This window comes from Oryx dammah, unplaced genomic scaffold, assembly GCF_014754425.2.
Source record: "Oryx dammah isolate SB20612 unplaced genomic scaffold, SCBI_Odam_1.1 HiC_scaffold_15, whole genome shotgun sequence".
NCBI classification, from domain to species: domain Eukaryota; kingdom Metazoa; phylum Chordata; class Mammalia; order Artiodactyla; family Bovidae; genus Oryx; species Oryx dammah.
In genome coordinates, this window is record NW_024070199.1 from 35,697,114 (window position 1) to 35,712,128 (window position 15,015).

Here is a 15,015-nt window from a genome sequence, read left to right on the forward strand (position 1 = left end):
CAGGATGCCCTGGCCATGGGGTTTTTCAGGCAAGAATTCTGGAGGAGTTGCTGTTTCCTTCTCCAGGGGATCTTCCCCATGCAGGATTGAACCCGTGTCCCCTGTGTCTCCTGTATTCCAGGCAGATTCTTTATCTGCTGAGCCATCAGGGAAGCATCTCTAAGCAGAGCTAAACACCCATGCCTTCTCTCCCTCAGAATGAGATGAGGACTTAAATGTTCATTATTCACACCTCAAGAAGCAAAGACTCCTGGGGCAGGAGGGGTTCTCCTCAGCCCAGACCCTTTGTCTCCCAGCATCTCACTCTGGTCCCATGTGCTTGGACTGCCACGGACTCTTCCACAACACCCTCAGCAGTCGCCTACTCTTCTCGAATACGTCTGGTGAAGAGGGAAAAGGCCAATAGGCGGGGAAATAAAAAGCTGGAAGATGAGAGAAAGAGAAAAGGGAAGGAACGCGGTGCGGGGAGGTGAGAGCAGAATAGCCGCCTCTGAGGACCCGAGTTTCAGGTCTGCGTCCTCCCTGAAGACACGAATGAGCTCACAACCAGTGAAGGGGAATCAGTTCCCACCTGCACCAGCACCCTGTCCTGGCAGAGCCCTGCTCTTCGTTGCCAGAGTCTGAGGACAAGACATTCTTTTTTTTTTTTTTAACTTTTTATTCTGTATTGGGGTATAGCTGATTAATTATCAATATTATGATAGTTTCAGGTGCACAGCAAAGGGACTCAGCCATACATATACAAGTATCCATCCTCCCCCCAAACTCTCCTCCCACCTGGGTTGCCACACAATGCTGAGCAGAGTTCTCTGTGCTATATAGTAGGCCCTTGTTGGTTATCCCTTTTAAATATAGCAGCGTGCACCTGTCCATCCCAAGGGACATCCCTTGTTAATTCTTCTTCCTACTCCCAGCCCTGAGCTTGGTGCTCAGTCAATGCTGTCATAATCTGTTGGGCTGAACTACAAGCTTCTCTTGCTCTTTCCACCAGACACAAGGCTCCTGGAGGGCATGGACCCTGTTCCTGACTCCTAGCAATGGTTAGACTCTGAAGGATGCCTTTTCTCAAGGTTGTGTGTTATTTTAGTTCACACCAAACCCTATGAGGTTATCTCTCAGTGTTATTATCCCCACTTTACAGATAAGGAAACTGAGGCTGAGGCAGGTGGCCATCTTGCCCCCAGGTCTCCCGGTACCCAGAGGGGCCAGGATTCAAGTCCCGGCTTCTGTCTGCAAAGTCATGTGCTGAACCAATTAACGCCAATGAGAAGGATGCCTGTTCTTCATTTCATTGTATAATCTGGCAGGTTCATCCCTCTGCTGTGTCCTAGTAAGCCCATCTCCTGACAGTTGGGTGGTTTTCCCCAAAGAATTTGCTCAGGCCAGCTATGCATAAAGTTTCCATAATCCATGCTTGGCTTGTCTAGGATAATGGTGATTGCTTAGGTGGCCAAGAGGAAGGCTCCCACAACAGGAAATCACCCAGGGGGATTATTTACACAAGCTCAGAAATGGCAACCCACTCCAGTATCCTTGGCCTGGAAAATCTCATGTACAGCAAAGCCTGGTGCGCTGCAATTCATGGGGTCACAAAGCGTCGGGCACGACTGAGCGATTAACACTAAGGGACAGGAAGTGGTGGGTGAGCTCCAGTCCCCTGTGCATTGATGCTCAGCTCTGGCTTACACTAGCTGTGTGTCCTTGAGTAAGCCACTTTCCCTCTCTGGGCAAAGGAGGCAATTAAATGCATGTTCCTCCTAAAGGTCCTTTCCATGTAATAATAGCAGAGATGGAGAATGTGGTTTCTAGGGTCAGAAAGACTGGATTCAAGTCTTGGCCTTGCCTCACCTTGACCTCTGACATCCCTCTATTTCCCTGAGGGAAGCTTCCCTTCTTCACTGAGCAGAGATTTTGGTGCCAGCCTCTGGGGACTGCAATGAACAGGGGTAGGTAGGCAGACAGGTTGTGGATAAACTGACAATCTCTTATGCAGATGTGTAACCATCATCACTATCATTATTATTTCCGGAGCCTCTGTCTCCCAGGCACTCTGAGCACGATGTCCACGGCTCCCTCCAGCAATGGGGTGTTTGTCGTCATCCCACCCAGCAACGCCAGCGGCCTTCGCTCGCCCCCAGCCATCCTGCCCACCTCCCTGTGCCAGCCTCCAGGGATCATGCAGTACGAGGAGCCGCCGCTGGGGGCGCAGACACCACGGGTCACCCAGCCACCAGACATGCGGCCCGGGGAGACATTCCTGACCGGAGAGCCCAAGGCTTTGGGGGTAAGAACAGCCTCTCCGACCACCGGGGGCATAGGTGCTTGGCAAGGAGGGAGGACTCATGCACCTTGGAGATAATGCGCTACGCTTGGTCGCTCAGTCGTGTCTGACTCTTTGCAACCCTATGGACTGCAGCTCGCCGGGCTCCTCTGTCCATGGGGATTCTCCAGTCAAGAATACTGGAGTGGGTTGTCACGCCCTCCTCCAGGGGATATTCCCAGTCCAGGGATCAAACCCAGGTCTCCTGCATTGCAGGTGGATTCTTTACTGTCTGAGCCACCAGGGCAGCAATTGGTAGATGCTTAGTGAGGACTTGAAAGTGCAGCCGTGCACCAGGCAGACAAGGACCATTCTGCAGAGCTGACAGAGAGTAAACCGTGAACAAATGACTGCTGCGACTGCTGCTGCTGCTGCTGCTGCTGAGTCGCTTCAGTCGTGTCCGACTCTGTGTGACCCCATAGACGGCAGCCCCCCAGGCTCCCCCGTCCCTGGGATTCTCCAGGCAAGAACACTGGAGTGGGTTGCCATTTCCTTCTCCAATGCATGAAAGTGAAAAGTAAAAGTGAAGTCGCTCAGTCGTGTCCAACTCTTAGCGACCCCGTGGACTGTAGCCCACCAGGCTCCTCCGCTCATGGGATTTTCCAGGCAAGAGTACCGGAGTGGGGTGCCATTGCCTTCTCTGAACAAATGACTGAGATAACTCCAAATAAGGCAGTGAGGTAAAAAATGACCATGGGGGAGGGGCAACGCTAGGAAAGATGGACAGAGAGGTCTGTCTGGGGAGATGACATTGTAGCTAATAATCTAGATGTTGGGCTGAAGCCAGCAAAGTGAGGGTCAGAGACTGGCTCATTGGATAGAGGAAACAGCAAGTGCAGAGGCCTTGAGGTGGCTTGTTCAAAGACAAAATAGAAGGTGGACATGGTTGGAAGGTAATGAGCAAAGGAAGGAGGGAGAGGAGATGAAGCTGAAGTGGTAGCCAGGGCTAGCTCTTGCCTCCTGCAGGGCTGACAGTCCAATCTCAGATGGCCTTGAGATATTGATTCTTGAGATATTGATCTCTTGGAGGGACAGTAGATAGACAGATAGATACACATATTTATCTATATATTATATGCGGAGTGTCTTCAGCTTGTCCCTCTGCCTCAGTTTATCGTAGTGGAAGATGGAATCTTAATCAATTTAAGATTGATCATAATCAATTAAATCCATGGGATTCTCTAGGCAAGAGTACTGGAGTGGGGTGCCATTGCCTTCTCCATTGAGAGGTGAGCACACTGGGCCAAAGAATTTGCATTCATTGTCTCCTTAGGGTCTCATCACCACTTGTGAGAGAGGGATCATAGTTCCCATTGGACAGATTAGGGAGCTTAAGCTCATCAATGCTAAGTCGCTGTCCCAAGGCTCGGGCTTGAATATGCTGGAACTTAGGAGCCTAAAGCCTACCAACTCCACTGGGGCAAGAATGGACTAGAAGCAATGGACAAAGATGGTGGATCCATTGCTGGAGACTGGAAATCTCAGACCAGACTCTGGGAAACAATGACCCCCAAAGGGCTTTGCTGAGACAAACGCAATTTGCTGAAAAATATAAAAAGAAGAAACTATACATATATATAGGTTCTAGGGAGTGTCAGCCAGGGAGAATACTGGCTTTAGAGTTAGTAGGCCTGCCACCTCCTAGCTGGGAGACCTCGCACAAATTATTGAATATCTCTGAACCTCATTTTCCTCAACTTCCTCATTTCTGAAATCAGGATAGTAATTTTAGGATACCTACCTCATCACATTAGGGTTAAAAGAGATAATGTCTGTAAAACACCCAGCACATCGCTTAGTGCAGACAGGCGTTTGCTAAGTGGCAGCTGGTGTCTTACGAGGAGTAACAGTGTTGATTCAGTAGCAGGGGAAGGGCCGGAGGAGAGCAGCCTTGGCAGCTGGGACGTGATGCCCCATAAAGGGCACAAAAAAGATGGAAGACATGTGACCAGAGAGAGAAAGAAAGAGGATTCAAGGGGTCACGCCTTTAAATGTACAAATGCTTGGCTCTCGTGTTAGTAAGACATATATATATATATATATATATAGCACATGATCCTAAGATACCATTCTACAGTCTGAACTGCCCTTAAATGGACCACAGGGAGCACCTCATCACTAAGGGAGTCCATTTAGAAGTCAGGAGATGGACAGTTTCCTGGATTAGGATCTTCCCTTGTAGCTCCGTCAGTAAAGAATATGCCTGCAGTGGAGGAGACCTGGGTTTGATTCCTGGGTCGGGAAGACTCCCTGGAGAAGGAATTGGCAACCCACTCCAGTATTCCTGCCTGGAGAATTCCATGGACAGAGGAGCCTGGCAGGCTATAGTACATGGGGTCGCAAGAGTTGGATTCGACTTAGTGACTGAAACGCCACCACCACCTGGATTAGACAGAGGCTGAGTTCAGCAGCCGTCAATGTCCCTTTCCACTCAGTTCTAGATTCAGTTGTTACCAAAACCATTCGGAAAACAGGGACTTCCCTTGTGGTCCAGTGGTGAAGAATCTGCCTTGCAAGGCAGGTGGACGAGGGATCAATTCCTGGTCAGGGAAGTAAGATCCCACAGCCTGCCTGCCACAACTACTGAGGCTTGTGCACTTTGCAGCCTGCATGCTCCAACTAGAGAATCCATGCTGCGTGATGAAGGATCCTGCATGCCTCAACCAAGACCCAAAGCAGCCAAATAAATAAATTCTTTAAAACAAACAAACAAAACAGAAAAAAAAAAAACAAACCCACTTAGAAAGAAACGTGGCAGCATGAACCAGAAGCCCACGTTGTTCTCATCCTTGGAAAACCATCCCCCTTCTGAGAATGATCTGTGGGAAACCACTCCTTTAATTAATTGATTAATCAATATAAAATCTAAGTCCAGATTCCAGCTGGTAGGCAGCAGCTCCTGCACGTGACTGGGATGCATCAATGACACTCCAATGAGAAAAACACGCAAGGAGATATCTGTGCAGGCTGCAGGGGCACAAGGAAGCAAGCGGTGAGGCAGTCAGCGAAGGGAATGCTGAGCCGTTGACATGAGGGCTAAGAAGCCAAGTAGCAACACAGTACGCTTGAGACCTGGTTCAGAGCAAAAGGCAAACCCGTGGAGACATAGAAACAGAAGGGTGGGTCCTGAAAGCTGTGGGGAACTGGCTTTCCATCTTAAAATACCTTGTCTTTCACAGTTGTTATAATGATGTCTCCTTAAAAGAAGGGAATCTGAGTTTATTTCCGAGTTGCTGAGGGTTCCAAGCGGGACTGCAGGGCCCTGCCACGCTCTCCTCTGAGGCCGGCAGGGGGCGGTGTGGAGCCCGCCGCGCCCGCCTGGCTGAGCCGCTGTCTGCTCCCCGCAGACCGTCCAGATTCTCATCGGCCTTATCCACCTGGGCTTCGGCGGCGTGCTGCTCATGGTCCGCCGCGGCCACTTGGGGATGCTCTTCATCGAAGGCGGCGTCCCTTTCTGGGGAGGAGCCTGCGTGAGTGCCTGGGCCCTCTGGGCGGGGGGCTGTGCCCAGGCCCATTCTCCTGGGCACAGCCGCTCCTGGGTGGGGGCCTGAGCCTAAATTTAACTCTCAACCACAAACCCTAATCATGACCTGACCCAGACCCCACTCCCGTGTGTGAAAAGCTCCCAGCATAGAGCTTAGCCTGCTCCCCGCTAAAAAGGATGGAATGAAGGAGAGGAAGGCAGGAGCTAAGGACACTAAACACCTGTAGTTACCCAGCTTCCATTCTTCAACTTCTAAGCATTCTTGATTGTTTGTTTGCTAAGTGTCCGTCTTCCCAAATTAGAATGGAAGCCTCATGAGGGCAGAAATCTTGTCTGTCTTATTCAACTCTGCTAGGATCTTGCCACATGCCTGCTGCTCAGGAAATGTCTGATGAGTGAATGTCTGAAGGAGCAATGTCTTCCCTATCGATGACACAGTGTCAATGAAAACATTCATCTTGCAAGCCATGGGCCTAATTCCCTGGACAGGGGCCCCTAGTAACTATGGGACACCCTCACAGAGCAATCCCAAGTGCCTGGCCAGGAGGCCAAGAAGGTGGCATCCAGGAGGCTGCTGGCCTCTCCCTGATAGCCATGGCCTTGACAGTGCCAGGCATAGTGTGCCCTGCCCAGTGCCCTGGCTGAAGCCTCACTAGGATACCCACTTCCCTACACAGTTCATCATCTCAGGGTCCCTCTCAGTGGCAGCCGAGAAGAACCACACCAGTTGCCTGGTAAGTCTGAATGGGAGACCCAGGGGTGAGGCGGGGCCACAGCCAGGCTCCACTCTGCTCTGCCTCCAAAGATGCTCCTTCAATAAGCACTCCCTAGGGGGCTGCTGGAGGCCAGGCATGGGACAACACCCAGACAGCCAGACACAGCCCCTGCCCTACCTCCAGGAGAGAAGAAACCAAGACGCACTTTCAGAATACCCTGAGAGGCAGAAAGTGAGGGTCCACAGATGAAGTGCTCATGGCCCAAAGAAAGGGACGAGGCAAAAAGCCCTCCTGAACAGGAGATGGTTGAGCTGAGCCTTGCTGGGCATGTGGGACTGAGAAATCCTGAAGGAAGAGCCTGAGGATGCAAGGAGGGACGGTGGGCAGGGTCACCGTGGAAACTATGTGTGACCACTTGACCAAGGCAAAAGTCTTGGGAGGGAAGTGCAGAGAAGTTAGAGATGCACGGGGTCGACATCTCAGACAGCTCCATGCCTTCTGCGGGTGGTTGCGGGGGAGGGCAGGGGGCGATGGAGGCTTTGGATGGGAGAGTGTTGAGCATCGCACCAGAGTCAAGTCCCTGCCCTCGTGGAGCTTACATTCTAATGTCTGGTAAGACACCCCCACCCCCACCTAAAACAAAACAAAACAAAACACACAGATAAAGTCTTTACAGAGTGAAAAGTGCTGAACAAAGCCCAGGGATAATATGAGGAATTCTGCTCAGCTGGGAGAGTCTGCAGTCCCTGAGCAGGTGTCGCTGAGCCATTGTTCAGAGGGCAGCAGCCATACAGGAGCCTGGAGACCACTATCCCGGGCTAGAGGATGAGAAGAGGCCAGAACCTTGGATGACAGCAAGCCAGGGGCTGAATGGGAGGAACTAAGCCAAGAGGGAAAGGTGGGGAGACACTTGTGGCTGGAGTCAAGTTTTAGGGCAGTGGGAGGCCAGTGAGGTTGGAGCCCAAGGTGTGGGCGGGAGAAGTGAAAGTGTTAGTTGCTCAGTTGTGTCCTGCTCTTTGTAACCCTGTGGACTGTAGCCCACAAGGATCTTCTGTCCATTGAATTCTCCAGGCAAGAATACTGGAGTGAGTCGCCATTCCCTTCTCCAGGGGATCTACTCCACCTCGGAATTAAAGCTGAGTCTCCTGCATTCCAGGCAGACCTTTTACTGTCTGAGCCACCAGGGAGCAGAGAATCGGTGCTCTGTTTACACTCCCGAGAGCTGCCGGGTAGAGAATGGATTGTAACAGGACAGGACTGGACACAGGGAACCCTCAGAACCAAACCTATATCCCCCCACCCCCAGGCTGTAAAGTCTGGATGGAGGCAGGGAGAGGGAGCTGATTTACTGATTTACTCTGCCCCATGCTCACAGCACCCTGGACAGTGTCTGGCAGGCACTAGGTGCTCAACAGAAGTTTTCATTCATCAGTTAACTGATTACGTCTGAGGCTGCTCTGATCTCAACAACCTCATCCAAAAAAAAGAGGAGTTGGGGTCTTTTCTGAACCTGAGCAAATCCTGCAGTCCCCAGCCCACCCATGAGTGGTCCCCACTTTAAGGCTAGGGCTGTTTAACCAGATGGCTTCAGCTAGTGGGTCAAAAGAGCATCAGGTTGCAGCAGCATGGGGAGGGTGACCCCTCCACCATCGCCTGGACCACCCAGTGGTCCACTTGTCCCAAGTCCAGAGCCTCCGGATGACAGTGAGGCCCAGACCTTTGCTCCCCGGACCTCAGGCTCACAGCCCCTGAGTCTCCACTGCCTGGTGCCCTGCCAGCGTCTGCAGTGCTTGCTCTGCCAGCCCCTACCTGGGCCCACGTGGAACCCCAACACTTCTCCCAACCTCAGTGTCCACAGCAGAGGGCCTTCCGCGACCCCTGCCCGTGGGCTAGCGGCACCTTCAGGATGCTCAGCCCGAGGGATGGAGCACAGTAATGGGGGGCGAGGAGCCTCTGCAGGCCTCACTTAGGGAGGTCATGAAGGAGGTCGGGCCCCTTTCCCAGCAGCTTTAAGAAGAGATGCACGGTAAGACCCGGGGGAGTGGTCAGCAGGGCCATTCGCCTGAGGACTCCTGGGAAGGACAGGAGGAAAGGAGGTTAAGGAGGACGCAGGTATGGGCATGGGTGTGAGGACCCGGGGGGCGGCGGGAGGCCTGCTGTGGGAGGCTCCCGGGGCAGAGCTGTGGCCTCCTGTCCCTCCTCCTCTTCCTGCCTCCCCTCTCTCCTCCTTCCCCTCCATCTCTACCCCTGCAGGTGAGGATCAGTCTGGGGACCAACATTCTCAGCGCCATGGCGGCCTTTGCAGGGACGGCCATTCTGCTCATGGATTTTGGTGTCACTAACTGGGTGTGTTGTCCGACGTCCCCAGGAGTGGGAAAACTTGAAGAAGAGCAACAGCCACATCCAGGAGGAGGCACGGGTGGGGGGAAGGGAGGTTGTAGGGCCCTAGGCATCAGCAGAGTCTGCCAATCCCAAGAGACCCCCAGGTGTATACGGACCCCAGGACCCTACGTCAAGGGTCGGCGTAGTTGGGGGGTGGGGGGCGGGTCTCGGAGAAGCAATCTTGAGTTCAAGGGAGAGTATGTGTGTTCAAGGGAGAGTACGTGTCACGCAGCAGGGGGACCCGCTCCAGCTCTGCCATCAGCTGACTGTGTGATCTGGGGCAGGTTATTCTCGCTGCTCTGGGCCCCTTTCCCCCTCTGTTCTAGAATTCTCGGCTGGCCTTGACTGTGGGTTTTGGTCCCCAGGATGTAGGCAGGGGCTATTTGGCCGTGCTTACCATCTTCACCATACTGGAGTTCTTCATTGCAGTCATTGCCACCCACTTTGGGTGCCAAGCCACTCGCGCCCAAGCTCACGCGGTGAGTGCCTCACACCACCCCCCGCCCCGCCCTGCAAAGAGCGCCCCACTCGTACATCTGGGAACTCAGAGGAGTTTCCGAGGGAAGGTTTTCCTCGTGGGTGGCCACGGGGGCGCGCCAGCATCAAGGGACCTGCTGCTCTTTGTGCCTGGACGCGGAGTCCTGGAAGGCAGGCTCTGGGGACGAGGGAGATCGCTGTCGGAGATGAGTGGGACCTTCCAGAAGTTCACGAGTCAAGAGACGTGGGCATCAGGAAGGGCAGCACGACTCGGGTGGGCATTGACCTCCGTTTTCCCCAAACTGGAGGATAGTGCAGACAGAGGGGATGGAGGAAGGGCCTTCGTGGCAAGGGGACCAGTTGGAAGTCAGCCTCCGTGGAAACAAACCGGCAGGCCATGGTGCGGGCGGGGGCGGGGTGGGGGTCCCCCTTGGGAAGTGGGTTTGTGCAAAACGGGGTGTGGAGCTGTTGAAAGTCTGAGCAGAGGCCTGTACGCTCAGAGGGGAGGGTGAGTAGAGTGGGGCTCAGGGAAATCAATCTAGAGGGTTTGCCCACTGCGGGGGCAGGGAGCGGGGCGGAGAGGTACGGGTTGGGGGCAGCGAAGACGCTGCAAAGACGCTGCAAAGATGTGGTATCCAAGCCTTGAACCAGTGTAGCGCTGTCCAGAGACAAAGAAATCCAGAACCTTAGTTCTTAGAGAAATGAGACTCCTGTCTGTTTCGTTGCTGTATCTCCAAGGCCCAGATCATAGCTGACTTCAGCAAATACTTTTTGGAAATTTAGTTGAACTGATGAGTGGGGCCAATTCATCCTTGGAGCGTTCACTACTAGGGCGCTGTTCTCACAATTCCCACAAGAGGGCACTATTGCAACAGCTCCCTGAAGGCGCCAGAGCCACCAGGATTGCCTGGGTTTGTTTTCTTTTGCTTTGCAGCCTGTGATTTTCCTGCCGAATGCCTTCAGCACAGACTTCAACATCCCCAGCCCCGCAGCCTCTCCTCCCCCCGCCTACGATAATGTGGCATATATACCCAAGGAGTCTTCAGAGTAGACGGTCGCGCTGGGGGTTGGAGCCCAGCCTCCCTCACTTTCCCCCGTCCCCCTTTTCCCTCCCCACGTTCCTCCAGGCTCTCCACCCCGCCATCCCGGGCCCAGCCTCTCCCCACCCTCGCCTTATCTGGTGGCAGCCCGCCGCCCCAGTCCTCTCATGTTGTGGCACCGAGTGGAGTCCCTGGGGATGTCTGTCCCACACGTTTCCCGCAGTGGTTTATTTCCTTGAAAAGCTAGCTGATGTCAAGGGTATGTGTTCCTCTGCTCCCTGGGCTCCTCCCTTCATCAGAAAATGCCTCCTGATGCCGCCCTGGATTTCTCTCTACTCATTTGGAAACCCTAGCCTCGCTGGGGCAGGGGTTCAAGGGCCGCCCTGGCCCTCAGGCCTTGGGACAGTCATTAAGCTCAGAGAGCCCAGAATCCTCCAGAAGGGAGAACTGAGTCCAGCTGCAGAGGTCACAGAGCCAAACGGCAGTGGCTTGGCCTCTGGTCACCAGGCTCCAGGACCAGCTCTATAATCTGCTGCTATGTCATCAGGCCTCAGTTTTCCCGCCTGGAAAAGAAAGTGTTGAACCAGATGACATTTAAGACACTTACAGTTCCCCTGGGCTCCCAGAAGTCTAAAGTCTAAGTCAGGCATGTCCCCCGACCCCAACTGCCTGCAGAACTGTTTGGAGGCCCTGTTGCCTCAGCCCTGCACACCCTCCAGGGCTGGAGGGAGGCTCAGGACCCCCCCTGGCCTCTCACTGCTCCCTCTCACACCATGCCTGCCCCCCTCCACCAGCCCAGCCTGAGGAGAAAGCCACCTCTGAAGGTATGATGAGTTGGGCTGGGTCTCCAGGCCAGGGGACAGTTCCACCTGGTATTTAGAGACCCTGGCAGGTGGCTTGTCTCTCATACCACAGAGGGAAATAAACTGCGCTTACAACTTGATCTGGTCTCATAGCAATGACTTGTTTTGTTTTTAACCTTGGGAGCTTTAAAGGGTTGTCCCATATTGATCAGGAGACCTGGGGAACTGTCTTACCGTCACAGCAAAAGGGTACCTCTGGAGGCTGGGCTCTGTGTGGTGTGATCCTTACCCTTGTTCTGTCCCCACCTGAACTAAGCAGGCATTCATGTCTCCACTCTACCACTGAAGACAGGGAAACTTGAAGAGGTTAAACCATGTGCACGGGGCCACCAAGCTAGTAAAAGTCAGTGCCAGAATCTGAACCCAGCTTCATCTGACCTCAGGGTCTGTGCTCTTACCATACAGCTCCCCACAGTCCAAACCCAAGTGCATCCCACCAGCTCTTTCCCCTCCCTTCTCCTGTTTCTTCATCCCAGAGACTGGGGCAGGACTGCATTTCTCAGCACCCCGCTTCTTCATTTAACAAACTTCTGCTCCGTCTTCAAAACCCTATTTTAATGTTTCTTCTTCCACGAGGTCTTCCCAGAGGAAGTAGTCAGCTAGGTGGCTAAGTGCTAATGAGCCAGAGTGGAGATGAGAGTGGGGTAAGAAGGCCCGCCTTTTAAGGAGTCCCTGCATCCTGGGGTCATGCATGTGCAGAGTTGGGTGGGGATCACAACAGAATTTGGCTTCAAAATCAAGAACAGGGACTTGAGGACATAGAGCTGAGAGCTGAAGACCCCAACTAAATAAAGTTGGGAGAAATGTATTGGTATATTTAAGAATGGTTTTCCTGCCACACATAGAGGAGATTAGAGACTTTTTTGAATTGAGGGGAGATGTTTGGAGAGAGGAGGGAGAAAGAGGGAGAAAGAGCCCCAGACTGGGATTTTCCCATCTCTGTGCCCTGTTAACTACATTCCACAGAGATGGCCAAAAACCACAGATCAATTAGGAGGAATTAAAGAACTGATGCTTCTTCACGTCCCAGGCTGTAACATGAGGAGATGGCAAGGCCCCTAGAGATGCCCCTTGTCCAGACAGCATGGAGCCAGAATGTGGAGTTGAGATGGCCAAGGGCGTGCCTGATGGCATGACATGGAGCCCTACACTCCCATGTGGGTATGAGTAAAAGCATCAGAAAGCTTCCCGTGTCCCCCAGGGGAAAGCACAAGAGGCTAAGAGGGCTGACGTGTAATGTGGGTTGTATGAGACTGAAGCATAACAGTAAATAAAAGTGGAGAGAGTGGCCACCATGCAAAACCAGCAAGGAAGATCACGCTTCTGGACTGGAAGTCAGGGGAAGTGACTGAGTTATCTTAACTGGCAATATTAAGTCCTGCTGCTGAGAGGAAATGGGAGCTGGAGACATAATTAACAATGAAGCAGAAGAATTCTGAAAACTACTAAAGAGACATTAATGAAATAAATGAAGAGTCATACTATGTTCATGGATTGGAAAGCTCAAAATTTTGTTAAAATGCCATTTATCTCCAAATTTTCCTGTAGACTTCATACATTCCCATTCAAAATTCCAACAGTTTTATTTGGGGAGAAATTGACAAGCTAATTCTAAAGTTCATATGGAAATTCTAAAATATTCATAAGGATCTAAAATATTCAAGAAAACCATAAAGAAAAACAAAGTTGGATGACTTAAACTACCAGATTTCAAAACTTACTATAATGCAATAGTAACCAAGACAGCATAGTTTTTAGTGACTAGAGAATTAGATCAATGGAGCTCAGAAACAGACCGTCACCTATATGCTGCTGCTGAGTCACTTCAGTCGTGTCTGACTCTGTGTGACCCCAGAGACTGCAGCCCACCAGGCTCCCCCGTCCCTGGGATTCTCCAGGCAAGAACACTGGAGTGGGTTGCCATTTCCTTCTCCAATGCATAAAAGTGAAAAGTGAAAGGGAAGTCGCTCAGTCGTGTCCGACTCTTCGTGACCCCATGGACTGCAGCCTACCAGGCTCCTCTGTCCATGGGCTTTTCCAGGCAAGAGTACTGGAGTGGGGTGCCATCACCTTCTCCGATATAGTTCACCTATATAGTTCACTTGATTTACGACAAGGGCTCCACTGCAACTCAGTGGACAAAGATATTCTTTTCAATAAATTATGCTGAAGCAATTGGATTTGGTTATAGGGAAAAAATGAAACACAATTCCTACATCACATACCATACATAAAAATTAAGTCAAGATGGGTCATAGACCTAAATTTTACAACTTAAAAGGAGTTTCTTTAAAAAAAAAAAAAAAGGAAGAAGAAACTATCTTCAGTACATTGGGATAAGCAAGGATTTTTCAAGTTGGACACACACACACAAAAACTAATCATAAAAGAAAAGATTTAGAAATTTGTGTTTATTAAAATTAAGAACTTCTATTTATTAAAAATTGGAGAAGGCAATGACAACCCACTCCAGTACTCTTGCCTGGAAAATCCCATGGATGGAGGAGCCTGGTAGGCTGCAGTCCCTGCGGGCGCGGCGACTGAGAGATTTCACTTTCACTTTTCACTTTTATGCATTGGAGAAGGAAATGGCAACCCACTGCAGTGTTCTTGCCTGGAGAATCCCAGGGATGGGGGAGCTTGGTGGGCTGCCGTCTATGGGGTCGCACGGAGTCGGACACGACTGAAGCGACTTAGCAGCAGCAGCAGCAGCATTTATTAAAAAATAAGTATGAAAGTGCTCTACAGACTGAAAAGAGATTTTAAAACACATAATATCTGATAGAGGACTTGAATACAAAATATATAAATAGCTCCTAAAATTAAATAAGAAAAAAGGAGGCAACTTAATTTAAAATGGACAAGGAACCTGCACAGGCACTCTGCAGAAAAAGATCTCAAAATGACCAATAAGTGTGTTCAATATCTTTAGCCACTGGAAAAATACAAAGTAAAAACCACAAAGAGCTACCCCAACATGCCAAAATGGCTGAAATTTAAAAAGACTGACTACTCATATGTTGATGAATTTGGGGAGCTCATCTTATAGATTACTGGTGGGAGTCTGTTTTGATGCCGCCACTTTGGGGGAAAAGAAATGTTTCACGGGATATGTTAAAACATACATTATATAACCTAACAATTCTGTTGTCGGATGTACACCTAACAGAAGTGAGTGAATTTTTCTATCAAACCAGACATGTACACGAGTTTGTTATGACAGCTCTACTCATAAAAGGCAAAAACTTGAAACATCTCAAATGTTCACCCACAATAGAATAGGTAAGCAAATCGTGGTATATTCATTAAAAACCTTCCCTGGATTGAAAAGATCCCCTGGAGAAGGGAATGGCTATCCACTCCAGTATTCTTGCCTGGAGAATTCCATGGACAGAGGGGCCTGGCGGGCTGTAGTCCCTGGGGCCACTCGGCTGTGCACTGGACTCACCTCTATGAACTCTACACACCCCCTGGGAGATCTTATCCACTGCTCTTGCTTCATTTCATGGTTTATTCAGTAGGTGCTTATTGGCTGTGTATTCAGGCTCTGAGGATGACAGACATCGGCAAAATCCCTGATCTCATCTATCCCCATCCTGACCGTTCCCAAATCCCTGTCTTCTACCCAGAGCTCTCCTCTGAGAGCTTCAGCATCTACTTTCACATTCCACTACAGTGAAACTCACACCATTTATCAATCAATGTTGCTACAGACTTGGCAGCTTCCCAAGAC

General features: G+C 51.1%; 1 protein-coding gene across 2 annotated transcripts; it reads left to right on the forward strand.

Moving 5' to 3' along the window:
• Positions 1–2,047: 2,047 nt before the first annotated feature.
• Positions 2,048–11,349, forward strand: MS4A15 (membrane spanning 4-domains A15). Of its 2 annotated transcripts, XM_040255895.1 has the most exons (6): positions 2,048–2,284; positions 5,668–5,790; positions 6,482–6,538; positions 8,774–8,866; positions 9,268–9,381; positions 10,314–11,349. In XM_040255895.1, the coding sequence occupies exons 1-6, from the start codon at positions 2,060–2,062 to the stop codon at positions 10,428–10,430; spliced, it is 729 nt and encodes a 242-aa protein (XP_040111829.1). In that variant the 5' UTR covers positions 2,048–2,059; the 3' UTR covers positions 10,431–11,349. The 2 variants fall into 2 exon arrangements, with proteins under 2 accessions (XP_040111829.1, XP_040111827.1); XM_040255893.1 differs by lacking the exon at positions 5,668–5,790 and having other exon boundaries at positions 2,058–2,284.
• The last annotated feature ends 3,666 nt before the right edge of the window (positions 11,350–15,015 follow it).